Source organism: Leuciscus leuciscus (assembly GCF_965113295.1).
Source record: "Leuciscus leuciscus genome assembly, chromosome: 17".
NCBI classification, from domain to species: domain Eukaryota; kingdom Metazoa; phylum Chordata; class Actinopteri; order Cypriniformes; family Leuciscidae; genus Leuciscus; species Leuciscus leuciscus.
This window is the reverse complement of record NC_138741.1, coordinates 14,876,621-14,903,818: the sequence shown is the minus strand read 5'-3', so window position 1 is coordinate 14,903,818 and position 27,198 is coordinate 14,876,621. Positions and strand designations below refer to the sequence as shown.

The following is a 27,198-nucleotide window of genomic DNA, read 5'->3' as shown; positions in this document are numbered from 1 at the left end:
TAGCAGTGCTGTAGAAGATCATGTATATTTTCATTTAGTCTGACTACAGTATGAATTTCAGTGCTGATATTGGAGTTAGTTTTTCACTATGTTCACCACTGGATTACTGGGGCAGTTCCTCTTGAATGGTTAACACTGATGTGTGTGTATTATTATTATTATTATTATTTAATTTACCTCACGTTTTGAGGATGTTTCTCTGACCAAAAGAAGAGGCCTGTGTATTCATCTCTCTGATGATGGTATTTGAATAAAGGTCATGTTCAGAGGAAGGGAAATGTCAGGTTTGTATGTAATGCAGAATAGCCAAAAATGCCTTAAAGTGTGCCGTGTCCTCAAATGCGAGTGTCGGAACTGTGCTTGGTTTGATTAGTAATCAAAATTCATTGCCAAACTGCAACAAACCCAAGATTTACAGAAAAGGGGAAAATATATACGGTTTAGGGCACAGATGGTTCACTGAGAAACCAGGAGGGAAACTGCATTTGGAATTCTTAAGCTATGATAATGAGAAGCAGATGAAAATTACATTATAAAAATATAATAATGCTTGTCTCACGAGTGACCCCAGAGAAAGCCTTTGGCGTCAAGCCTCTGCTGATTGTGAAAGTTCGCGTTTTCCTTCTGCTGTTGGCAGCTTTGCCACGAGTCTCAGAGTAGTGTTGCGATGAACCCTGTCGCGATGTGTATCCTCACAAAATAGATTACCAGCCTGAAGAGAAGTATCAAATGCTGTGCCGTTTTGCCAGTTCTGTAGGTGTGCATTTAAAAATAAGGTTAGCTGCTGCAGAAGAAAAGATTATCAGCAATTAATTATTTTAATGTTGATCTTTTCATCACATAAAGCTTTAATATAACTTCAGAAGATGTATTGTGTCTGTATTTTATACCATAGACTATAAATATAGAAAGACGGTTCACTCCTATAACTTATGAATGGGAAAAACTGCAATGTACAATATGGCGGAATGCGTCCAGCCTTCTAAGTAAAAGAGGCAATCGCTGATTGGTAAAGACATTGCATCACTTCAGCTGCCGTTAGAAGCTCCGGTTCCCATAGAAACCTGAGACTCGTGCTTAGGACTGCACATGCGCGTTTGAGTCGACTAGCCTGAAAAATAAGCATTTTTAACTCTATTGGAACATAAAAAAAAAAAAACATTTATGGGACAGTTCATGTCAAATTTTGTTGCTGATTTGAAATATGTTATTTAATTGTGAGTTTGGCAAGCAGTTTTTGAGATTTCAGGATTACCCCATTCAAATAGATAGGACTTGTTCTTAGATGCCCGAAATAGCTACCGGAGGCGTTGCAAATATGGCCGCCGAGTGAACAGGCTTTCCTTAAAAGGGACTTTGTTATACAGTATACAGTTCAAAAGTTTGGGCTCTGTACGTTTTTAATTTTTTTAAGTCTCATGCACACTAAGGTTGCATTTAATAGATCAAAAATACAGTAAAAATATTGTAAATGTGCTAATACTTTTCAAGAAGAAACTTATTAATTTATTTTCTTTTAAACTGCCCCCAAACTTTTGAATGGTAGTTTATGAGTTGTCTGAGCTGTTGTTGTTGTTTATTTTGTCATTTAAAAAAAAAGAAAAGAAAAAAAAGCTGAACTTTCAGTTATTTGCACATTGACACAAGTAGTGACATTCTGTGGCAAGAACTATAATTTGTCTCATGTATACAGTCAGCCAAGGTCACTTTCTTGAATCACAATAGATTATTTTCACATTCCACAGACTTAAGTTGGGTATTATATCAGCGGCACCAAATTGTAAGTATTTCGTCAGAGCTGGTTGGTTCTGCAAGGTTGTTTTGTCAGCATATGTGTGCTCTTTGTCCCTGTGCTCTTCACACTCTCCTTCAGTGTGAGGGCTGTGTGCTTCAATATTGGCCTCTCACATCCACAACAAGGTTTAGAGTGTCTTGCTCAAGGATGTGTTAAGATTTGAGTGCTGTGTTGGAAGAAACAGAAGGTCCCTGGAGCTGTGCACACCGAACCACATGGAAAAAGCAGATGCGTTTCATTTCTTTAATGAAATCCACCCAAATGTGGTGTTGAAGGATGCTCCATGTCAAGTATGTTGTGCTTGTGTAAAAAAAAAAAAAATCTTGACTTTGTTTGTTTGTTTTTTGGAGAAGGTTAGGAGTCATTTTTTTAGGATATGAAAACGATCTTCTATGATTCTCTTCAGTGGGGTTTAATTGGGTTTTGGGTTTAGCGACTTTGCATAGATAAGATCAAATGCTGCTGAAAGCTGTCTGTGATGATATCACTTAAGAATTTGTTGATTTTTTTTTCTCTTTTTAAAAAGGAGAGACTTTGAAATAAGCTGTTGTTGTGTGATGCATTGCAGAAGTAAGGTGCTTTGGGGGAAGAACGGTCTATCTTTCCTTATATATGCCTTCACCGATGCTTTTCCCCTCTACAAGATCTGCAGGCATGGAATTAGAAATCTCACAGAAGCAATAAACAGTAATTGGATTTGGCGATGGAAATCTCGTTACCAGGAGAGAGAGAGACCCTGATGGGAACACTGGCAACTTCTCAGGGCTATTGCTGCCACCCTCCCCTCCTTTCTCTCGCCCCACTGATTTAACCAATCATCTTGTATTTGAATCCAGCGAGACCCGCGGTGATGAGGCTGACTGCCGAGGGAGTCTGTGTATGGCTGTCAGTCAGCAAAGCTCTGAGACCGTATTCTTGCAGCCAAGATCAACGGCCACCACACAACAGTGTTCTCCTGTCGTTGTGCATATACAGCTTGCCTAATAGTTGTCACCTGGAAAAAGTTCAAGTCTGCAAATGTTCACAGTTAATCTTACCAACTCTGCACACTGTGGCCAAAAGGTTAATTACTAACCCATAGTAATGATTTTGCTAGTAAATACCCACCCAGCAGTTCACTTTGGTGCTGGATTTAAGCCAGTATGGTATACAAATTGACCTATTTACTTTTTTAATATATGCTGTGCATTAGTTAGTGATGCATATTATTAAAAAAATTTATAAAATGCCTATACAATATTATCATAATATTACCACTGATACCACTCCAACAAACTGGCTCCATTCTTGTATGTAATGTCCACTTTTCACAATCAAATAAATTCCTGAAGGATAAGGCAAAAAAAAATTCCATTAATTGACACTCACAATTTGTGTACTTTACCCCAAAACAAACTTTTGTGTTTACCCTCACTGGAAATTGTAACTTTTAATCCTTATTTAATCCATATTTGTAATGAAAGATGTATGAGGTCTTTGAGTTGCTGAGTTGACATGAGACTAGGCAAATGAAAGCCCAGCGTTTCTCAAACACTTTCACAACTTTCAGATTCTCTGTTTGTGATTAGAACACTCATGTTGGTTTGTTTACTGCCCGGCAGTTCACTTCAGGAGATCCAGGAAGGTTTCATAGGTGCTGGATTTTAATTAGATATGTCCTCTCATCTACCACCACAACAACGATAAAAAGGCATCAGACGAAATCCATTTATGCTTTCCTTCAAGCCCGAGCTAAAGGAATGAATTGACTTCTAATATTGCACTAATTCAGCTTGCAGTAAAAAGTTAATTGAGAGGGTCAGGGAGCTAAAATGCCTTGTCAAAATCAATTAGCCGGCTCACATATCTCACTGAAAACTCAATAGTGTTTATTTTTTGCCTATTCAGGAACTTTTTGTGATAGTCACCTCATGCGCTTTCGTTCCTCAGTGAAAAGCATCATTGTTTGAAAAAGCCACCTCTGCTGTGTGTAGGTGTTTGTTTAGAGAATTTGTACTGATTTGCATCAGACAAGTGGGGCTGTCTCGGGAAGTGCCAGAGCATTTTTGATTAATGCCATTGGCTGGTGCCATTGTAATCAGAAAAGTTACATTTGAAATTTGAAATAAGATTCTTAACTTAAAAAACTTCAGTTCTTAACTTAAAAAACCTCAGTTCTTAACTCAGTTCTTAAAGTTGCTATATCATAATAGCTCTGTGAGACATTAAGGGTGTACTCACACTAGCCAGTTTGAACCGTGCCCGAGTGCGTTTGACCACCAAAGCGCGGTTCGTTTGACTAGTGTGAGTGCTCCGAACCGTGCCCGGGCGCGGCTCGATTAGCCGGCCCTGGCCCGCTTGGAAGAGGTGGGCCAGAGCACGGTTCAGTTGGACTCGGGCGCGGTTCGCATGCAGTGTGAGCGCTAACCGTGCTGGACTCCATTGTGTTCAGTGAGAGCGCCGCTCTTCCTGTTTATCCCGAAACCGTCGCACCATAATGAAGTAAGCGTGCTCCGGCACGAATGCTGAAACCCTATGTGAGTGCAGGCCAGAGGGGGAGTGGGGAGGGGGGACAATCGTACTCGGGCCCGGTTCATGGCAACCGTGCCTAGTGTGAGTACACCCTAAAATGGACACAGAAAGAGAGGTGATCAGCGAGTGATCAGAGGTGATCAGCCCTTTTCAATATTATGCACAGGGTGTTATAATATTAGTATGTTGAAATTATGTTTTTAATTAATAGTGCAGAGACATCATATCAAGATGTATGGTTTTTGTTCCCTAGAGACTCTGTGTTATTAAAAGGACCTTTTGGAGGATCATTACTTATGCGTGTTCTGGCTTGATGCTTAATCATTAGGTGTTGGAATAACGAACCTGTAATTATGCTCTTTACCTCAGACGGGGCACCAGAGATGGTGGGAGCAGGAAATCCCAACAGAAGACAATATCCAGAAAGGAGAACTACTCACCTACAACCTAACCGAACTCATTAAACCTGAGGCCTATCAGGTCCGCCTCACACCGATAACACGGTTTGGAGAAGGAGATTCAACAGAAAGGATCATTCACTACAGTGGTAAGAAAAACTTGTTTGATTATGGTCATGTTTGTTTTTAATGTTCTTAGTATTTTAATACATGAAAGCACCATAGCATGATGGTGAACCTAGCTATCTAAAATACTGTATGTTTAGAGAAAGTATAGTAGAGTCTCCAAATACAATGAGGTCAAAAATAGGGTTGCACGATACTGTAGCATATTGTTTATCAGTAAAAATTTGAGATTTTTTTTTTCATTTAGATTTTCTTTACCATCATCTAGCTTAACATACTACTCAACATACTAACTTAATGTTAATCTTTTTTCTTCTTTTTTTTAACTCTAATCATTTATTAACACGGTTAAAGGCAGTCTTTTGCACATCTCAAAATGGATAACCATTTTTCATACAGTGCTTTATGTTTTGATCCCTAAATTCATTTGTAATATTTAAAGTGTCCCTATTTCGCTTTTTCAGATATTACCTTTCATGTAATGTGTTATATAGCTGTTTGTAAATGTACTGCTGATTTTAGTTTTTAGTATTTTTAACTTGACAATTTTATAGAATTTTAATATAAAATGTATCAGCCATAAAATGAAATGAAATATTAGTTCATCACTAGTAAAAAGTCCACATTGAAAATCTGATTTACAAAGCCTGATTGAAATTAATTATACTTTTCTCTCAAATTATTATGCATTGAGTTTAGTTTTGCTATGCATAATTATTATTATTCAGTTAGAAAAATGCTAAACTTTGACCTGTGATCTCAGATTTTGCTAATATATAACTGCTCTTGCAACATAGATAATAAACCAAGAATCATGTGAGTGTACTGATGAGCAGATACTGTCTGTGTACTGCCTGTCTTAAAGTCAAGGTCACTTATTAAAGACATTTACATTTTTCCTGAATTTAAGTTCAGATGATTTGACAGCGCCAAATATTGTGCAAATGCTACATCTTTAGTAATGTAATTCTTGATTCAACTGTTTTTAATACTTATGTAGAAATCTGCTAATCCAACAAATAACCAACAGAGGACATTTTAATTATTTGTATTTTTTTTAATGTAATAGAGACCTCTGCTGGCTGTGTACATGAAAAATGCATTTATACTCATCTGTTGACATGTTATCTGCTATTTTCCAAAATTAACCAGAGCTATAGATTGATCTTATGGTTTTGCTTTGTGCTTCTTAAAGAGGCCAGTCGAGACACAGGTAACGTATGTCAAGTCACCTAAACCCTACGTCCTTGGTGCCTGAACCCCTTCCCTTCTTTACTAGAAAACCAATCGTAATGTGGCAGCTTTATGACCTCACCAATGGCTGGATGCACACAGGCACATTCATTAACTGTGCACAGTGTTCTGTTATCGAGGTTGTGTGATATTATAGACTCTTTAAAGGCTCTGTCATAATTTTAAGCCTTTACTTATGGGTAATGGACATGAAATACTGTGAAAAGTCGACGTGTCCTGAGGTGTGACATGCTTGATTCCATTCAAAACTATTTTAAACAGCACTGTGCTATCGAGTTAATTCCCCCTCACTCTCTGTATGTCTTCTAAAAATAGGGATTAGCAAGAAAAGACCCCCGTAGATCTGTACAGACCAGGTGCGATTACAAAAGCAAAAGGAAAAAATTCCCCCAAAAATCATTTAATCTTCCATTCGGTCATTATTTCATTTATTCTGCTCATAGTTTATTCAGCAGCTTACCCATGTGATATGAAGCCCTATGGCTCAACACGGTCTTTGTATCAGGTAATGGAAATACCAGTGCTAAAAAATTGAAAACGTCTCATTCCATAACATCTCCCTCACTGCTATTCCATTCCCCCTGAAGTCATTTTGCCACTGGGCTCATAGGAAAAGACCATCTGTATTGATGGGATGACTTTCACACCAGGAGCAATTCCATCAAAGAGTCCAGCTTTTGCCACTGTGACATTATGCATTTTAATTGGCTCAAATAGCCTGGAGAAGGTGATAACACAATCACACCAGTCAAAATCCATATCCCAGCTTTCACAATACACTGGAATTTAAGCCACGTAAACGGTTGAATAAGCTCTCTGTGAGGATAGTACCTTCTATTGGTTTGCTAAAACTGCACCTTTATGTTTACATTTATGCATCTGGCAGATGCTTAAATCGAAGGTGACATTGCATTCAAGGTATACATTTTTCTTGCGGTTCATGTCCAGTTCATTTTTAATGTTAAAGGGGATAGTTCACCGAAAAATTTTATTCTGTCATAATTTACTCACCCTCAAGTCGTTCCTAACTTGTATGACTTTATTTCTAAGGTTTCTAAGCACAAAGCACATTTATGTTTACATGGCAGATGCTTAAATCAACAGCAACTTACATTGCATTCAAGGTATACACTATTTCAGTTCATGTGCAATGGATATTTAATTGTAAAGAGGTAATTCACACAAAAAATCTAAATTCTGTTCTGTGAAACAAAACAAAAATACTGAAGAATGTCTCAGTGTTTTTGTCAATACAATGAACATCATTGGAATCCAATGTTGTTGACTTTCATTGTATGAAAAAAAAAAAAGTTTAATAAGTCCAAAATAGATTAAGAAAGAAAGTCATACAGGTTTGGGATGACATGAGGGTGAGTAAATTATGACAGAATTTTTTTTAGTTTTGGATCACAGTGTTTATGTGTTTATTTTTTGCTTTTTTCACTGAATGTTGAGAATTTATGAGAATGAGGCAGAATCCGCCATTTCAGTGATATTTTTTTTCTCGCATACTTGGTGGTTTTTATTGGAAAGTATTGGAAAGGCAAGCCATTGCAACTTGTGGCAAAGGTCTCACAGTGTTTTCTGAGACTTTTAATGGCTTCTGTTCACATTTGTGCGTGGACAGTGCCAGACAAATTAACAAGCTACCAAGAAGAATTGATGGACTGTGTCATTTGGTGTCATTCTATAAAGCAGTTATTCAACACATAAACTTGCTGCTGCCTGTAGATTGCTTTGGAAAGCCACCAATTGGCAGCTATTTATGAGCCTTTCAGAGAACACAAACAGGCTGAGAGGACAGTGCTAACAAGCTATTATAATTGTATTGTCAAACAGTTAGTACACCTCACTACGACTTTACTATGGTGTTAGGTTGTCATAAATGGCATTATTTCTTTGTTTAGTTGTTTACTGCTGATAATATTAATAATAATGATCTACTACAGGTCATTTAAATGCTAATGTAAGTCAATGCAAGCATTGTAGCAAAATGAATGAATATGAAATATGCTAATGAGGATGCATGTATGATTCTACTCATTAATTTCTGCAGGCCTTTGATTATGTGTGGGGTGCATTACTTGGACTCAGTGATAACATATTGTTTCTGAAATGCCTTCGGGTTTTGTATGGGTATCACAAAACCTAGTTTCTATGATAAGACAACATGGCTTGTCTCTATAGCCTGAAATGCATTACTGCAATTTATTACTCGGCTCTGCACGTTAATGTTGTTATATGGCTTTGTTCAAATGAAAGGCCTGAATATGGTAGGATTTCACCTTAAAGCTTGCCTTTGAGTAGGGCGGCTGTGAATCCTCTCTGAGTGGGAGATATACTGGGTCTAATTGCTTGTGTGTTTAATGATGTTGACGTTTTGCTTTCGCCTCCTGCTCCAATAGCTCTAATTGTACTTTTACAGGGATGGAGGAAGAGAGACAGGGAAAGGGAAAGAACATGAAGCCCATCAATTTAGAGAGTGTGTTAATGCGGCACGTGTTTCCAAATATGCAACATCTGTTTAGTTTAACTAAAGCAGGCCTCTCCCCTCCTTAGCCCATTTAGAAACAGCTGGGTAGTTTTATAGGAAGGGAACTGTAACCTTCATGGAATAATTAGTTTCAAAATTATGATTTTGCAATAGGAAAAAAATAGCTAGTTTTGAATAGTTAACATGGAATTTGATCAGTTCACATGTGACAGACATATCGATTGTGCTTTTTTTTTTATCAGTAATGTAGTTGTTTAGCGATAATAAATTGTTTATTGTTTTGCAGGTTTAAATATATTAATTCAAAATCAGTTATAATTTATTGTATTTATATGAATATATGTAATGTGTTTATATGTAATTGTATTCATTATTTTATTATATTAAAAGAAAAATCATGTATGTTAAAAGAGTAATAAAAAAGAAAAGAAAAAAAAATCCTATCAAATTTTTTGTAATAATAATCATATTATTGACTGTTAAGTGTTAATGATTCGAGGGAAATAACCTTGATAACATGGAGAGCACCAGCAATTTGGTTTGAAATGTTCCACCCCTTTTCCTCCCTTTTTCTCTTAATGTCCAAAGAATTTGATAAACTTAGCTTGAGATGCCAAAAGCAGTTTGTTAACACTTGAAGACATTCTATATCTGATAGAATGCACCAAACCATAACATTCATATTTACTTAAAAAATAACCACCAAAAAAGAAAAGGCATCTGTTTCAAGGAATGACTCACTGGCATTTTGTCTTCCTTGACAAAAACCCTCTTTTCCCGTTGAGGTTGCAAATCCCATGACACTTCCCATCATTCACTCATTCATTCATTTGTAAATCCTGTGTATGTAAACAGACGTTTGATAATTGATTCCCCTTCTTTCCCCCTCCTGTCAACTTTTTACTTTTTCATTTGCATCATCAATTTCGTGTGGAGCTGTTCCCCCTGCAGTTCACAAAGCAGACATTTACACTGACAACCCCTTGTGAACATCTGCTATGTTTGAACGCTGTTGTGCTAATCTCTCTCATTATAGGAGCCTGATCAAATGCCAGAACCGATGCCACTTTTCCGTCCCAGAAGGCGACTGACACACTGTACTCATTTTACTGCTGGAATGTCAATTTGAGACACTTATATTGCCGTATTTCTTTAAATTCCTCTGCTAAAGTTAGAGCCCTCGACAATATTATCTTTTCAAACATTTTTTGAATGGATGACCTTCGATTTTTGTTTTCCCAACATAGATATTCAAAGCTTAGTGTGGAGGATCCATACACATTTTCTGACTTAAACAGGATTGCGCATGGTTTTTCTGTATTCTATTAAGGCACTGAACTTAGTTGGTTGAAAAAGGGATCGTTTCAGTCTCACTATCTTTTCCACACATGCCCTCTGAAACCTTTCTTCCACAATGCACCTTAGCCCTCAATGAGGCTGCCTGGAAGCACACGGCTTTCTGCCACACTCAGATAGGCTGCTTGTGAATGGAATGAAGAGAGATACAGGTCTTTATGGTTCACCTGAGCATTGCACAGCCCCATAGCGACCTCTCCCCACACAAACACCCCCTCCTGCACTAAAACGCTATTTCATTTCCCCTCTCTAACTGTGTGATACATGGTAATGATGCCCAAAGCACTTTCTAAACACTTTTCTCCAAGGGCAAACTGCATTCTCCCCTCTCTGAATCCCCTGCTGTTGTTTATAATGATTTATTAATAAACTATCTACTATAAGCCTAGGGTTTCACATGTGTAACCTCTTCTTTTTTCTGTTTTACAGCACCGGTGAATCCTCATTGGAGTAAGTTTTAGTTTTTTTGTGGGTTTTTTTGTAAAAAAAGGGGGAATAAGAGCTATTTAAAAATATGTATAGCTGTTGCTTTTTGAAGTTTAGCATGAGTAAATTATCAACATGATCTCATTAGTATAGGTATAGACATTTATATGTTTGGATAGACAGATTATGTATCAAAATATTAACATTTTAATGTGCATAACATTAACAACTTTTTTATGTACACTAACTCGCAAAAGTTTAGGATTGTTAAGATCTTTAATATGTTTTTGAAAATAACTTATCTTTCAATAATTATATTTTAAAATGTAATCTAACAGTGTTGTCATAATTATGTTCAGTCATACATCTGCTTATCATATACACTACTGTTAAAATTTGAGGTCAATCATTTTATTTATGTTTTTGAAAAAATCTCTTATGCTCATCAATGCTGCATTTATTTTATCTGGTCATTATTAGCAGCCATTATTTAGAAATCATTCTTACATAATGATATGGTGCCTGAGATTTTTTTTTATTATTATCAATGTTGAAAACAGCTGCTTAATATTTTTGTGGAAACCGTGACACATTTTTTCAGGATTTTTTGATGAATAGAAAGTTCAAAAGAACCGCATTTATTTTAAATAGAAATCTTTTGCAACATTATAAATAACTTTACTCTCACTTTTGATCAATTTAATGCATCCTTGATGAATAAAATTATTAATTTCTTTCAAAACAAATCTTACTGACCTCAAACTATTGAACGGTAGTGTATGTATTATGCAAATTATACATATTTGAAAGCATATACATACAAATATTTTCAAATCTAGTTTATTGTATATTAAAATCATGGATTGTAACGTGAAAATGAAAAATGTTTACTGCCATCACATTTTTTAACACAGTTAATGCATTTATCAAATTTGTCATTTAAAGGTTTAATTTTATCTGTGTAATTTCTAATGGTCATAAATATTGTGACAGTAAATGGGTGAAACATTTAAATGTGACATCAACAGTGTTGGACTAGTTCATACATTTCGAACTCTGATGATGATGATGAAAGCATCATGAATACAAATGAAAATTTGTACAAATGTGTTTCTAAATATCTTGTTTTAGATGTTCTCTATACATTGATATTGTACATTTCAGCTGTCTAATAATGATCCATAAATGTATTTATGTACAGATATGTGATCACTCTGGAATGACTGAATTGTCTGATATAGCTTGTTAGATGCTCTTTCTGCACACTCTACATTTTACTGTTTTTTCTGCTGAAACAACCATAGGTAAGTTTCAGTGCGGCTTCGAAGAGGACACCATCTGTATGTTCACCCAAGATAAAACGGAAGAGTTTGATTGGACGAGACATAGCGCTGCCACCAGGGACACTAAATATACACCCAACACTGGACCCAGCAGTGACCGCAGTGGCTCTAAACAAGGTATACCGCACATGTGCCACTTAGTAGTAAATCAAATCTGTAAGTTAAATATAGATAGATGTGGATTTATAGCTACACCAAAGTCAAACAATTCAAGATTCATATTTTCACAAATAAGTTAATGAATTGTTGTTCATCAGTGGCATAGTGGATGTTGAGTAAAAGGAGGTTATATCAGCAGCAAAATGAAGCTTGTGACTTTTAGAGAGAGGCTAATAGCATTAGCGTCCAAAGGCACTTTCAATTTCTCATGTTGCTGAAGGAGTGCACAGGCTGTCTTTTGGTTGGGCGATGTTTAGAGGAAGATGCTCTGTGGGTTCCATTAACTGCACTTTCAGAAAAATGGTGTCAGTCATTACACTTGACATCGGATCATGACAGATCCGGTGTGCAACTGGATCATTTTCATGGGTCAACACATCACTAATGCAATCAGCTTGTCTACTTTGGTAAAGTAGTGGAATCTGAAGATTGCAAGTTATAAGTTCAGAAATAACGGTAGGGTGCTTATTTAATCTATAAACTGAAGTGGGTTTTTAAGTGCTGCAGGGGTGACGTAATTTTTGTAGGACAACCTAGAAGTTAGCATCACCCTCAGTGTTGCCAAATCCTCGGTTTTCCCACGGAATTAGGTTACTTTTACATTGTAACATTAGTTTTACGATCTCTTTATGAAGATTTTGAAGTGGTAGATGTGTAGCTGTCAATAGAGAGTACATAACTGGCTCAGATTTTATTAAAAATATCTTTATTTGTGTTACGAAGATGAATGAAAGTCTTACCGGTTTGGAATGACATGAGGGTGATTAAATGATGACAGAATTTTAGGGTGAACTATCCCGTTAAGCTTCCGACAAATCTTTCAACCTCTAAAAAATGTGCAAGTTAGAAATTTTGAGTTATAATAGTTTGCAGAAGCACAAGTATAACCACAAAAAGAAAACTAGCGAGTATATTAGTTTACTTGTTCAATGTGATTATGTTTAATGTCCCCGACAACATCTGGTCCCATTTAGCCACTTGATAGCAACTGACTTTTGTAAGACACATAAAAGCTTTTTAAAAAACTGATGTACTTGATGTAATATAAAAGGGAAAAAAATTGTGTTAACCACAGACCTTGTTTCAGGCATTTAACCAAAAACCCTTTCAGAAAACCTATTGACTTGAGGACGATGGAACCGGAAGTGCTAAAATGCTAAGTTGTTTCTGGGTTTTAGGACTCATTCTTGCAGCGCTCTGTTAATATTTATATTAATTGATGTTCAAGGGCTTGACTTGAGTGGGAGAAAAACGCAGGTCAATAGCTTTTTAAGTCCCTCTGACCTGATGTGAAAGGAAAAAAATCTTTCTTTTAAAAGGCTATGAGAAATGTGAATTGAAAAATCATTTGTCCTGCTCTGTGGAGTCACTGAGGTCCTATTGATTATTCTGAGGCAGCGCTAAGTTCAATGGAGTGTATTAACGCTTGGAGAAATTATATCCTGATAATTTAGCATGTGCAATATCAGATTTGAACTGTTGTGTGATTTTGATGCTAAACTATTTTAATTATTGTGCCAAATTCAAATCATTTTCTTGATTTGATGTATATTATGTATACACTACCATTTAAATGTTTGGGATCAGTATGTTTTTTCTATTTCAAACGAATGCTGTTCTTTTGAACTTTCTATTCTTCAAAGAATCCTGAAAAAATGTTTCACAGAATAAATCACATTGTATAATATATTCAAATAGAAAACATTCTTTTAAATTGTAATAATATTTCACAACATCCCTGTTTTTTACTGTATTTTTTAGTAGCCTTGATAGACATAAGTGACTTCTTTCAAAAAAACAAAACAAAAAAAAATCGTACCAACCCCAAACTTTTAAACAGTAGTGTGGGAGCTACTATGATCAGTTAATTTTGATGTACTTGTGGACTTTGCACAGGTTTCTACATGTACATTGAGACCTCACGACCACGTCTGGAGGGAGACAAGGCCCGACTGTTGACCCCATCCTTCAGTGTTGCCCCTAAAAATCCCTACGGGAATGTGGCCCCCAACCCAACGTACTGCTTCAGCTTCTACTACCACATGTATGGAAAGCATATAGGTGGGTTCTGTTAGCACAGTACATTGCAAGGACTCCTGATGTCATCAACTAAAGGGGATTTGTATGCAGATTACTTATTTTAATTGTTTCTTCTAATTAGTGTTGATGAGCTGTAACCTCTTCAACTACAGTGTGTTTGACATCACAAATCTACTGTTCAAATGAGTGCTTGGTGATCAGGGCTGCGTTTCTTCTTCTTACGATCTTCTTAGGCTTACAATGCTTTTTTGGAAACGCAGCCCTGGTCAGTCAGTGACAGGCAGATACGGGCTGGAACATTCTTACTTTCAGTGTCTCAAGATGAAAACAAAGATGAAATGTCTACCACTTTCCAGTTAAATATGTATAAAATGTCAAAATATGGACAGGTTCTAAAATGTGTTATGTATGAACCGTTTTAATGTATGAATGAATATAGATGCTTTCAAATCCAATGAGCTTTATTGAATATTCAATTTATGGAATTGGGGTAGATTTAATTTCTCAGAAATGTGATTTTTACATATAAATGTATATTACTATTTTACTTTAGGTAGAAACAGGCCTGAGAAAAATATATTTCTCATAATTCTTTAAATCTCATAGGCTTTATATGTCAAAATTGCCCATTTATTTCTCATATCCTATTGTGAATTTTATACATCACGTAACTTGTTTCTTATTTTACACTTTGTCTCCTAAATAACGGATTTCTTTTTTATATTTTCTTTTTTACTCTCAGAAAGAAATGGGCTTCCATATAAGTTAACATGCTAGTCAGAAATTTGCAGTGTACTCTTTGGCCTTTTCTGGGATGGAAAAACCTGCTATTAAAGGTTTCTAGTGGACTGTAAGTGCTGTAAATGACTTAGACCAATAACTCAATTTGTGCTCTTTGGTACACATACATTTCTATAGTTCCTTTTTTCATGCTTACTTTATGCTGCTGCAGTTGAGCTGGACATGCTATTGCACTTCTGGGGTAGCAATGACCTCCACGGCCTCACAGACAAGCTTGTAACTGCAATTTTCTGCTTCACAAAGCTGTGTGCTTTTCGAATAGTAAGTGTGAAGCTAATTCCAACTCACAAGGGTGTTCTCTTCCTGGCTTTTGACACATGGTCTCATCGGGCGTCTGGGGTTAAAATTCCATGTGACCAACAAGATCTTCTGTCTGGCTGCACAGCAAGCAACCCAGACAACATGGTTAGATGGCTGTTTTGATATAAAAACCAACCCAAGTGGTTCTTAAGGTGCAAGTAAAATCCATTTTGTGTATGTTGCACTAGCCTATATTCCAGTTGTCTTTGACTTATACTGACAGCTAGTGGTTTGGATGGACTGTAATGCAAATCCAATTGTTTTCAGTAAAAAATGCTATTGTAAAAGATCAATTATAGTAATATTCGGCTTGTTACGTGATCTCAAAATGCCCGCCACTGACCGCTCCACGTAAAATAAATATATTTGAGAAGTAATATGACTAGAGTCCTCATCTCATTTTCAAAAAATGTTGTAATGATGGAAAAAAATACATTGTTAAAGAAGAACGAAATAGCAACAAGAGTTTTTTTGTGTGTTGTTTTAATGTTCCACTCCCCGTTTTTCTCCAGAAAGTGTATTTTAGCATTAATAGCATCAGATCTCTGTGGCACTAATCTCATTGTCTCCTCATTTGCAAGGAAATGAAACATGCCATTTGGCCAAATCCCAGACATCTGAGAGAGTAATACAGATTTTCTTCCAGCGTTTCCTTTCATTAGCATAGAATTAGAGTAGTAGCAATTATAGATAGTGCCAAATATATATATATATATTTTTTTTATATATATATATATATATATATATATATATATATATGCAGTATATACATACAACAACAGCAGTGGTTGTGTTCTGAACAGATTAATGATTGATTTCTTCTGGAGATGGAGATGAGTCGATGTCTTTTCAAGGTCACTGAACCTTGCAGTTGCTGTGTAATACATAAGAACGGTTCCAAGGGCATTATGTAGTTAACTGGCATATTGCATCTAATGACTTCTATTGACACTAAGTGCATATGCCTTTTTTTCAAGGAACGTTAAACGTGTATTTGAGGCAGAAGAGCCAGACAGGTCAGGATACATCTGTGTGGACCCTGAGTGGGAACCAAGGAGACCGTTGGAGGCAAGCCAGAGTTAACATCAATCCAACATCCTCTTTCCAGGTGCCTCTTCTTTTTGCTTGCATAATAACACGAAAAAAATAATATAAGAAATATAATAATAAAATAATGTAATATAATATGATAAAAACTACATGAATAATATTTTTCTCATTTCTAATTATATAATTTAATATACTTTGCATTCAAAATGAAATGAAAAGCCATTACGGAGTGAAAATATATTTTTTTTTTTCTGCCTATTCATTTAGATGGTTTTGGAGGGCATACGTGGCTCTGGCATTGAGGGGGATATTGCTATAGACGATGTGGCCATAGAGGAAGGAGAGTGTCGAGACCCCCCACCCAGTAGTAGTAAGTATATTGGAAAAGAGTTTTTAAGAAATGGCTTTTGAGTTTATTGCAATGAAATAAAAAAGAAATAAGAAAAATAATAATTGTAATTAATGTCTTTCTATTGTAATGAAGCCCAAATTGATTGAAATAATACATGTAATTCATTCATATTTAATTGCTATATTTTTAGTTTATAAATTGGTATACTAGCAATTACAAATTTGGATTTTATCCAAAAGTTTGGTTATTTTGAGGGAGGGAGATTTTTTTTAATCTATTTAATGAACTCTCTTATGCTCACCAAAACAGTGATATTGTGGAATATTATTACAATTTAAAATACCTTTTACATTTTGATGTGTCTTAAAAAATCATTTATTCCAATCTTCAATGTCACATGAACCTTCAGAAATTCTTTCCGTTTTTTATTTTATTTTATTTTTTTAAGAAAAGTTTTAGAAAAGTTTAAAGAAAGTTAAAAAGAACAACATTTATTTGAAATATTACTGTCACTTTTGATCAGCTTAATTATACTTTGCTTTGCTGAATACCTGTTTAGTATAAATAAGTCACAAGAACAAACAATTGTGGAAGAAACTTTTCTGTAGGATCAAGGCTAACAAGACGTGGACTGTATTATCTTTCATTTTTCTTGTCTATGACAAGACAATCCACCAGCTTGAAGGTCTCTTTCATGACTCAGCAAACATTTACAATATATTTTTTTGCATTAAAGCATAGCACGTTGAAAGAAAGATGTTCTATATATACAGAGCGTAGACAAACCTCATTAAACTTCTAAAGGAACGAAGAATTGTTAATCTCTGAATTATTTACACAACACTGAGAAATGAATATTTGTTCACATCCATAACTGCATTTGTTCTTGTCTTTATTCCCACAGATATAAGATCCCTGGCTTCTTCTGCTGCAGTGCATATATGGCAGCTCTGTCTCACTTTACTTTTGGTCTTGGTTGGCCTCCGAAGGTGACCTCATCACATGGAGGTGGAACCCAGCTTTGGCATTCATAGAGATTTCGGCTGACTCGGACTGCCTGAAGACTACAACCAAAGATTCATCCCGTCTACACAAAAGGAACGTAGGTTTTAGATCAGTGCGAATGAAAAGGAAGCCGGGGAGGGAATCTGAAGCTCGCTAACACATTGGCATGAGTATTATACTGGAGTCCACTCAAGATCTTGAGGAAAAAGCCCATTACCGTTGTCAGTGTTAGAAAGAAAAGAACAGGTGGATGGTTACAGCAGGACGGCTTGAGAGACTTAATAGGGAAATCTTTCAAAGCACAAAGACGTAACATGTATTTCTATCACTACATGCTTTTTGCTTTGTTGAACGTCTGATTCTGTCATCAAAGACCTCATTATGTCACAATACGTAATACTGAACCACATGAAGAAAGCTTCCGAGAAGGAAAAAAACAAGGATACCAGAGTTGGTAACAAAAATGAATGATTGTTTGAAAAAAAAAAAAATGTGAAAAAAAAATTGAAAATGTTTTCGTTTCTTATGTCTGAAAATAGAGGTATGTCAAATACAATCGCGCTTTTTGTATCTCCCTGTGCTCTGATGTTATCGTTTTGATGTGAACATCAGGGCTCCACAAATGTGTGTTTTTGTAAAGGGGAGTACAATCTCTATGTAAAGTATGTTTTCAGACAGATGGGGCGTTCATGTACTTGTCCTTTGTGCTTTAACAGAGCAAGTTGAACAGTTGGCGTCCTGATACGCCCATTCTGGGCTGTATATGTTTCATTCTTACTCTATGTGTTTCGTTATATTAGGTATGTTACCAAACTCATCTGAATCGATATTAACAGCTAATCACGCAGCTGACACAACAAACACCGTCTCTCACTGAGAATCATTGAGTTGACCTTTCATTTCAGTGCAACTCTAAACAACAGAGGTAGAGAACTGTTGAACATCACGATGTACCTGCTGCTGGTGTGGATGTAAATCTCCCCACTGTGTCCGCTTGCAGTTGTTTTCTCTAGGTGCGTAAAGATAGCCGTCACCTGTTCGCTAAGGGACATGGAGTTGCTGTCTTTTATGAAATCAAGTGCCTTCAGAGCCTCTGTAAAATCATTTTACTGTGCTACTGTATCATCTATAGCATTTCCTTTTGGCACGGTTTATAGCGTACATACACACGTGAAGTGAAAGGTGAAAATCAGAGAGCCGCGATGAGAGACGGGTGCCCATTTTTGAGAGTTTTGAGAGTTGCAGCCCATCACTGATGTCTTGCGTTCCACATACTGTTGATAGATGATGACTTATTTTTATTTCGACAGCATACATCCCACCTGCTCCACGTCCGACTGATATAAGGAAAACAATGGTGGTGGGACTGGACTAAAAGCACCATTGATTCCTCAGTAGGACATCTGGGAGCTATTATCACCAGGTGAAAAACAGCCGGGAGGGTCACTATGAAATCCTCCTGAGAAATCTGATGAGACTTCTGTGCCGCCGAAAAAAGGCATTTTTTTTCTGACATCCCGAGGACTGAGAGGTTTGAAAAAATGAGGACCTTTTAGAGGACTGATGCTCAAGCTGGACAAGATGATCAGCCTTGATCTGGATCCATCCGGTTGGATTCGTACAAATGATATTTTATTACTCTAATGAAAATGACTGCTTTTACAAAAACTGTACTACAAACTATGAACTACCTGAGACCATCCGTTACCTTAACCAGCTGGTTTTTGGACATGTATTGTAAAATCACTTTTCTCATTCATCTTATTCATTTCCGAGGAAGAATTACGTTGCTCTTAGTTTTTTCAGCCCAAAAATGTTGCTTCGGGCAACAAATATATATATATATATATATATTTTATTTTTTTTGTCTTCAACATTTATTCATTTCTAAAATCCCTTTGCATTACTATATTATGACATAATTTGAATCTATAGTATGACATTATAAAATAATATAAAATATATGAGATTATATGCAAATACACCTGGTAGGGAGGTCTATGGAAACGGTTTCACACTTATTCAGACAAAGCACAATGTGAAATATTAATGTCAATATTCAGAAACACAATACCTTCAACACACAATAAGTTGTTTTTCTCGATTTTATTAAAGTTACAATCAACAGGAATAAACTATCGAATTCTTTACATAAAAAAAAAAGATATTTTACATCTCGGTTCAATAAAAGGCTTTCATGGTATTGTGTGTGGGTTTTTTCCTTAGTACAGATGTTTTCATTAATTATACTTTTTTTTTTTTCAGTTGCTTGGACATCTTGAGAAAAAAATGCTATATGGCCAAACAACAGCTTAGAGCAAATTATCAGTTTTTATCTTCTGAATCAAGTACTGATTGATCAATGGAACAGTTTCTGGATGGATGGATGGACGGACGGACAGATAGATAGATCTGACTTAAAGCTCACCTATTTTGGCAACTGTAGCAAAATTATCAACAATAGATTTGGTAGATTGCCAAATATATATATATAGATTTGGTCCATTTGGTAAATAAAGCTATGTAGAGCTGCTCTCATACATCAGTTCTGTATTGTTTTTCTCTTCTTCTTTTTTTTGTGGCTCAAGCCAGATTCCAACATTCAAGCAGCACTGCGTGTGTGTGGGACTGGGGAGATATATTTTGTCATTCCATGAAATGAAAGCTTTGAATTTTTGAAAAGAGGATGTGCAGTTACAGTTCCACTAACCATCACTTAACAGAACATTTGCTGTCTTAATTATGATAAAACCCGTGTGTGGTTCCGCCTTGGGCTGCAAACCCACTTTAAGCCCTAAAAAGTGCCAGCTAAATGACGTTGCGGAGACTGCCACTAATCCTACAAATACCCGTCTTATTTTGTAGTTTGAGGGGTCTCACCACAGGGTGTCTGGTAGTTTCATCAAAAATAGATTACTGATTCAGTTTTGGGCCTCATTTGATCTTCGGTCTGTATACGCGAAACACAAAGCTGAAATTGTAAGAATTCAGCTGGAATGCATGTGAAATGGCATTGGCTCTTACTGAAATGTGTTCAGTTCAGGCTTATTTACTAATCTTGACAGAAATTTCATCAGTTTTATCGCCTTTGAATATATTTTCACTGAAACCTCCTGCATCAGATATATCATACGTTTTTGTTGGTTTATCTGTTCAGCTGGGTGGCCAAATAAATCCACAGATCCTTATAAGCCAAAAAATAAGAGCTACAGTTTTTCCTAATGACAGATATTTGTTTATCTGCAGTGCAAACTTTTTGCAACTTCTGACCCTTTGTTTAAAAAGAAAAAGATTAACTTCTATCAAGCGTGGAGGATTTTTGCATATAATGCCCAGGAGCTTATGATGTTAGGGATGGTTAAAAACCCTCCATTAGGTTATTTTATAAGTACCCATATGATTATCTGTAATTTATGGTCTGAAAGTCCCTACAAGCAGGCCCATTTGTCACCAGTGACAAGCCACTGAGAAAACACACACCGTAATGTATAAAGCTAAAGGCAACTTTGCCTCTGCCTTCCAGTGCTGTCATGTGAAATGAGATTATGGCTGAACAGGTTGGACACCCTTCTATATTTATGTCATTAAAATTATTGTATGAGTTGCTAGTTAATAGCTATCATACATCAAATGTAAATGATTATTTAATTTTTTTTTGGTTGGGGTGGTCTGGCTGTTTTGAGGGGTATGATTTGTCTGTGCTTATAAAATATTTTCCCATAATCCATTATTTCATGGCGAAATGCTCCAAACAAAGCAAGTACCATCTGTTTCCATGCTGTACATTTTCATCTCTATCCTTCTCTCTCCTTGCCCCACTTTCACTCATGTGAAAATATTAACTTAACATACAAATGAGAAAACGTTGCCAGACCAGTGATGCAAACCAACGGAAAAGCATATTGTTTGAGCGGATTATTGAGACTAGCTGGACAGATTTTAGAAAATATCCTGAGCATGCTGAAAACACTGGACTGGCGGTAGTACTGCAGGGATATTCTCTTATCCTTTACAATAGAGAGCTGGTCAAGTATCTGCCAATGACTTCCACATTTATAATCAGCCTGTATAGCATTACTTGTCCTGCAAATGCAGTTTTTGCTATGGATGCATTATTAATATAGTTATTAAAAGTTTGGCTGCAATACAGTAGATAAATAATAATATTAAATAGCTTTTATTAAAAACACATATAATAATATTCATTATTGACAGAATTAATTGGTTCCCTGGTAACACTTAACAATAAGGTATCATTTGTTAACATTGGTTAATGTGTTAATTGACACTAACTAACAATCAATGCATTTGTTACAGTATTTAATCGTCTTTGTTAATGTTATAAAATACAGTCGTTGATTGTTTGTTCATGTTAGTTGACAGTGCAATAACTAATGTTAGCAAATACAACATTTGATTTTAATAATGTATTAATATAATTATGTTGAGATTAACATTAGCTAAGATTAATAAATGCTGTAGACGTATTGTTCATTTTTAGTTCATGTTAACTATAGTAGCCTAGTTAAAGTATAGTAGTTAAAAAAATTCAGTAACTTTTTTGGGTTAAAAATTATCCAAAATAAATTGTTTGAGCAAGTACATAACCAGCCAGTGTTCATAACTGCTTGCCTTAGTTCGATTCTAAACGGTAAACTTGTAATAATGTTTTTAATTCCGTTGGTACTGGTGGATTTCCGCGGGAAATTCGAGCATCTTTGCGTCATTACGTCACATCTGGATACACTTAAAGAAGGTGTCCCAGCTAGTAGGCTATATTGCGTGTGAGGATGTTGGCGGTGGAGATTTATAGCCTTTTCTCACAGCACTTTATATAATTAAACTTATCAATTTGATGGCGGATCCAGAAAGGTTCAAACGACGATCACCAGTGACAACTGGAGATTCACCCGTTGTAAAATGCAAAAGACTTCGGACTTAGGAGTGGCTACAGAAAAAATTAGTCTGAATATCCTAAGGGCATTTAATGTAGTCACGCAATGCTGATGTTGTTAAATTTAACAATTTGAACAAAGTAGCCTATAATTTGCAAGGTTTGACGTGATATGATAAGCGATCATCATCATTATCATATGATCTTCTTTTCCCTTAGCTGGTCAGAACAAATGTGGGTGTTACTTATAAGGAACTACTTGTTCAGATGGCATTTTCCGTAGAAAATTTTTATGTTGGTCATACTTCCAAAAAGTAGAATCTGTGATTGCGAATGTCAATATCCACACCAGCGACTGACAGCCGCATTCTCCTCAAAACATTGGATTCATCCGCGCTGTGCCTAGGCACAACCCACTCAAAGTTGATAATTCCGCGAATAACTGCAATTGCAGATTTCGAACAGAGATGGCGACAAAGAGGAAAAACTGCGGACTGCAGTAATGTTAATTATCAGCATCATAATTATTATTGACAGGATTGATTGGTTCATTTGTTTTATGAATGGCTTTTATGAAGCAATTTGAAAGACACATAATAGTGAAATGATGTTTATTATTTGCTTTATAAAGGCTATCTGAAAACAATGATTATCATAAAGTAGCTACAAATAGCTTCATAAAGATAACTTTAACCATTTTGACCATTGTTTTACGTTGACTTGTTTTATGAATTGCTATTTTAACTATTTGAAAAACATAAATGATTGAACAATTATTAATGCTATTAGTGAAATGTATTATTATAGCTTTTTTTGAAGCTATAAGGAAAACTATGATTATTTGAATTAAAAAAAATTCAAATAGCTTAATAATATTAATAAATAATCATCATTTTAAAACATTTTGGCCACTTTTTTGTTCACCATAAATAGCATTAATGAAGCTATTTGTAAAAACATTCATATGAATGTGTTTGTTTCAGGGGATATTCATATGAATTATAATTAATAATAAGTTTAACAACAATAGTTATAATATGGCTGTTTTTGTTTGAATTATGCTTTAGTTCCTGCAGTACAAAGCGTATATTTGACAGCTCTCTTATAAAAAATTTAAGATTGCATTATATAATACAAGAAAAGCTTTCACCCTCTGTGCCTGGTAGATTCTGCGGTTCAATTAGACTTAAATCCTGTGATGTGCGCGTTCAGTGAAGTCTGAAACATTGTAGGGCCTGAGATTCCATCCACCAGAGATTTCTCTGTGAAGTCTTTGCTTTACACTTCAACAGGCTAACGTCTTCTTCACACACACACACACACTTTCTCTCTGAGAAAAAACCTGAGCCTCTGCCTTTCTTACACACTCTTGTGGGTTATTTCACACAATATGTCATTTTGACTATAAATGCAAGCGACATGGAAGAGAATCAAACAAACATTTTATGTAGAGTTTGATAGAACACATATAATGTTCAAATGCGATTTCCCCGGCTGATTCTTTAAATAATCTTACATGCGATGTTTGATTCCCTTATACAATTTTTATACTTGAAATACAAACAGCCTTACAGGCAGCCAAGCGCTTTGACTAAAGTTTCAAGTTCTTAGCATTAGAATGAGCTTTAGTTTAGTTTAGTTTAGTTTAGTTTAGTTTAGTTTAGTTTAGTTTAGTTTAGTTTAGTTTAGTTTAGTTTAAAGGTGGAGTGTGACATTTTTGTTGTGTTAAAATACTTTTTTTCTATGCCAGTTCCATGTGCAAAGGCAGCCATAAGTAATTTGTCAGTTGATTCCCTCAAAAGATTATTCAGGTTTTTAAAATATGTTTTACACTAAGAAAAAAGTTCACTGAAAAATCTTTTGGGAAAATTTGAGTGTATAGCTGGTGGCTGGTGGCAGGCCGGTACAGGAAACTTTAGTTAGTGCCGTTCTTAGCATATAAATCACATATATTTGCCTTCCGATAATATATTTTATTTATTAAAATGATCGGTTGTTTCATTTTGGTAACCTCTGCAAACTGACTGAATTAAATCAGAACTGAAGTTGCTGAAGTATGCCTCCTCTTTCTTTTATTTATTTCTTTTAGTGCTTTTAAAATTAGACAACTGGTGTTTAAATCGTTCTGAAAACTCATTGTATTCCCACTGAAGGAATGAGTCAGGGAAAAAATTCAGCTGAGAACCTGTAGTTATTCCAACAGTGATTTCATCACGTAAAATATTGTCTGTCTTCAAAATGTGTCTGAAATTTTAAAGGAAAATGACTTTGTTTGACAGCCCGAACATTAACATAAGGTGATGGAATCTAAATGAGCTGTATGAGAAGAATGAAGGGTGCATGAATGAACAGGAGCTGCTTCCCATGCCAAACTCAGGGTGCTCCTAATATTGCATTCAGTGTCTGAAGTCTGTTCTATATGTCAGCTGACGCTGGTCCATTTGTCTGACAGGTTGTAGCTGTCACTGTTGAGTAATGGATCTCGACTCTGTCAGGTGCCTATCAGAACAGATGCCATCACAGCGGATAGTCACTCAATGGGTGATGGGAAAGAAAATACCATGTGATCAGAATGCAGCACATTGAGTTTGATCACTTGTTATTACATACAGTGGCCAAAATAAATAATTTGAACACGCATTGGCCAAAATGGCAAAAATGTTTGAAATAACAAAATATCATAATATAATATAATATAATATAATATAATATAATATAACATTTAAAAAAAATGCTGTTTATTTGGTTTTAAATGACAGATTGGATGTAATCACTAAAATGAAGACAAGACATATCTGGAAAAGGTATAGTGTTATTTCTGGTTGCCACACTTTATGTGTTTTACATCCACTAACAGTCACTTTGAGAAAAGTAGATATTGAATAAAATAGATATTTAATAAGATATGGACCCCCTTATACAGCTTATCAACATGGCTGCGAATAATAGTGAAGATTACATTTATGTGAGAATTATAAAATAAAATAAAAATACTGTACTGATAGCTGTAACTATAATTTAAGTAATTTTCTTATGCAAATATATTTATTATTATTAATGTAATTCTATATGTTGGAGTTTGAAAGTTGGTAACGCTTTAGATAAGGAAACAGTTTATTAGCATGAATATCACTAGAATATTGGCTAATAAATCACATATTAATGCCTTATTCTGCATGACCATATTCTGCATCACTTAACTCAACTCAATACCTAAACATAACCACTACAACACCTACCTTACTTACTGTCAACAAGCAGTAATTAGGAGTTTATTGAGGGAAAACTCCTAGTTAATTGTGAATATGAATCTAAAGAGTTACCGGAAAGTTGTAATTGTTCTTTATTTTGTGCTGTTCCTTAAGATAGCAACATTTTATAATAATAGAATTTTAAAAAAGAAAAGAAAATCACCATAAGTAGCTTGCAGATGCCACATGGTTTGGAATTTTATAAATGTATAACTTTTTTTAAGTGTGGCTTAAGTGTCCAAATAAGTTTTGGGGCCGCTGTATGAGCTTGTGTTATCTAAAGATTCGCACAAGCTCTATCCTAATTAGACAGGAAGGAGAAGTTTCCGACGGCTGCAAGTAGCTAGGGTCATACTTGTAAATTATGAATCCAGGCCAAGCATGCTGATATAGTGTGTTGTCGAGCATGCAGTTTAGTTGTGCTGAGTTGCACCTTCAACCACAGAACCTGCAGCCCCTCTTCTCCAGAAGCTGGCAGTGAAAATCAGACTTTAGTGGATTCTGAGAAAGTGTAAATGATGTGGAATGTGTTTCTGTCTTTAAGTAAACACTGTTGATTTACTCTTTATGGAGGTCTCTGTAATGATTCAGTCACTGAGAAGGCACATACTGCTGGAGAGGGATGTGAAAAGATTGCGTGCTTAAAAATGTATAGCTGCATATTTTCACAACAGACATTCCTTGAGGCATTTGCAAAACAACATAGCAAGATTTCAATGGTGTTTCTTCACTTGAATTCAAATTTTTTCATCATTATGTTTACTATAACTAAATTGCGTTCTGCTAGAGTAAATGAATCCCGAATGTGCCTCTCCAAATATAAGTTGAGCTAGGCCTACTGGAAATGTATTTTTGTTCTGCTTAATTTTGTTTTAAGGAGTGGCCACGAAAAGCCTGGGATGTCACCATGGAGATGATGACTTGGATATCAGGGAAGGGAAAAAGACGGAGGTTCATTCATATTGATAATCAGATGTCATAAAGGAGGCAGATTGAATCCGCTCTGCTCAGCTGCTTTTGGTTAGTGGCTATATTTACGATAACGTCCTTCTGCATGCAGACAACTCGTGATGTCTCTTATTCTTCCCTCACTTTGAATCCCATTACTCCTTTAGACAGACTATTTAATTAATAAAATAGGCTTATAGGTGAATGTTGCTTTCCTTTATATTCCACACCACGATAAGTAAATCCCCTACGTAACATGCCAGGAATAAACAATGTGTTCATAATTAAGTCACCATTCATAAAAAGTCACAATGAAATCAAAATGGACAATTATTGCTTTTTATGGAATATTGCAGTATTCATTATGAATGACTTATCAGTGCACATCTTTATTATTATTTATTTTTTATTCATGTGCCCTCATAATCTTTAATCAAAGTAATTTCCCCTCCCTCTTGCAGTGACATCTCTTCTCTGATGGCGTGTTTACTGGAGCGAGGGCGGGGCGACTTGTCACTCACAAGATCACAGAAAATAGCAAAATACAACCATCCAATCAATTTCAATTAATGGGAAAAATCACATCCCACCCAGCATTTTTTCTTGTTCAATAAACCATTTCCCTCGGATATACTGTGCGTCACATTAGGAAGAAAAGACTATCGCAACACCCGTTTCATGCCAACTTTTAACGT

The 27,198-nt window shown here is 35.6% G+C and overlaps 1 protein-coding gene across 1 annotated transcript in view; it reads left to right on the top strand.

Annotated features, from left to right (window-relative positions):
• Positions 1-19,821, top strand: part of mdga2a (MAM domain containing glycosylphosphatidylinositol anchor 2a) — a 156,614-nt gene extending 136,793 nt beyond the window's left edge. Inside the window, exons 11-17 of the mRNA XM_082142515.1 lie at positions 4,676-4,853; positions 10,364-10,384; positions 11,665-11,820; positions 13,759-13,923; positions 15,981-16,111; positions 16,321-16,423; positions 17,310-19,821. Coding sequence (XP_081998641.1) covers positions 4,676-4,853; positions 10,364-10,384; positions 11,665-11,820; positions 13,759-13,923; positions 15,981-16,111; positions 16,321-16,423; positions 17,310-17,398 — 843 coding nt within the window. The 3' untranslated portion in view covers positions 17,399-19,821. The remainder of the gene's footprint in view (positions 1-4,675; positions 4,854-10,363; positions 10,385-11,664; positions 11,821-13,758; positions 13,924-15,980; positions 16,112-16,320; positions 16,424-17,309) is intronic.
• Positions 19,822-27,198: the final 7,377 nt, after the last annotated feature.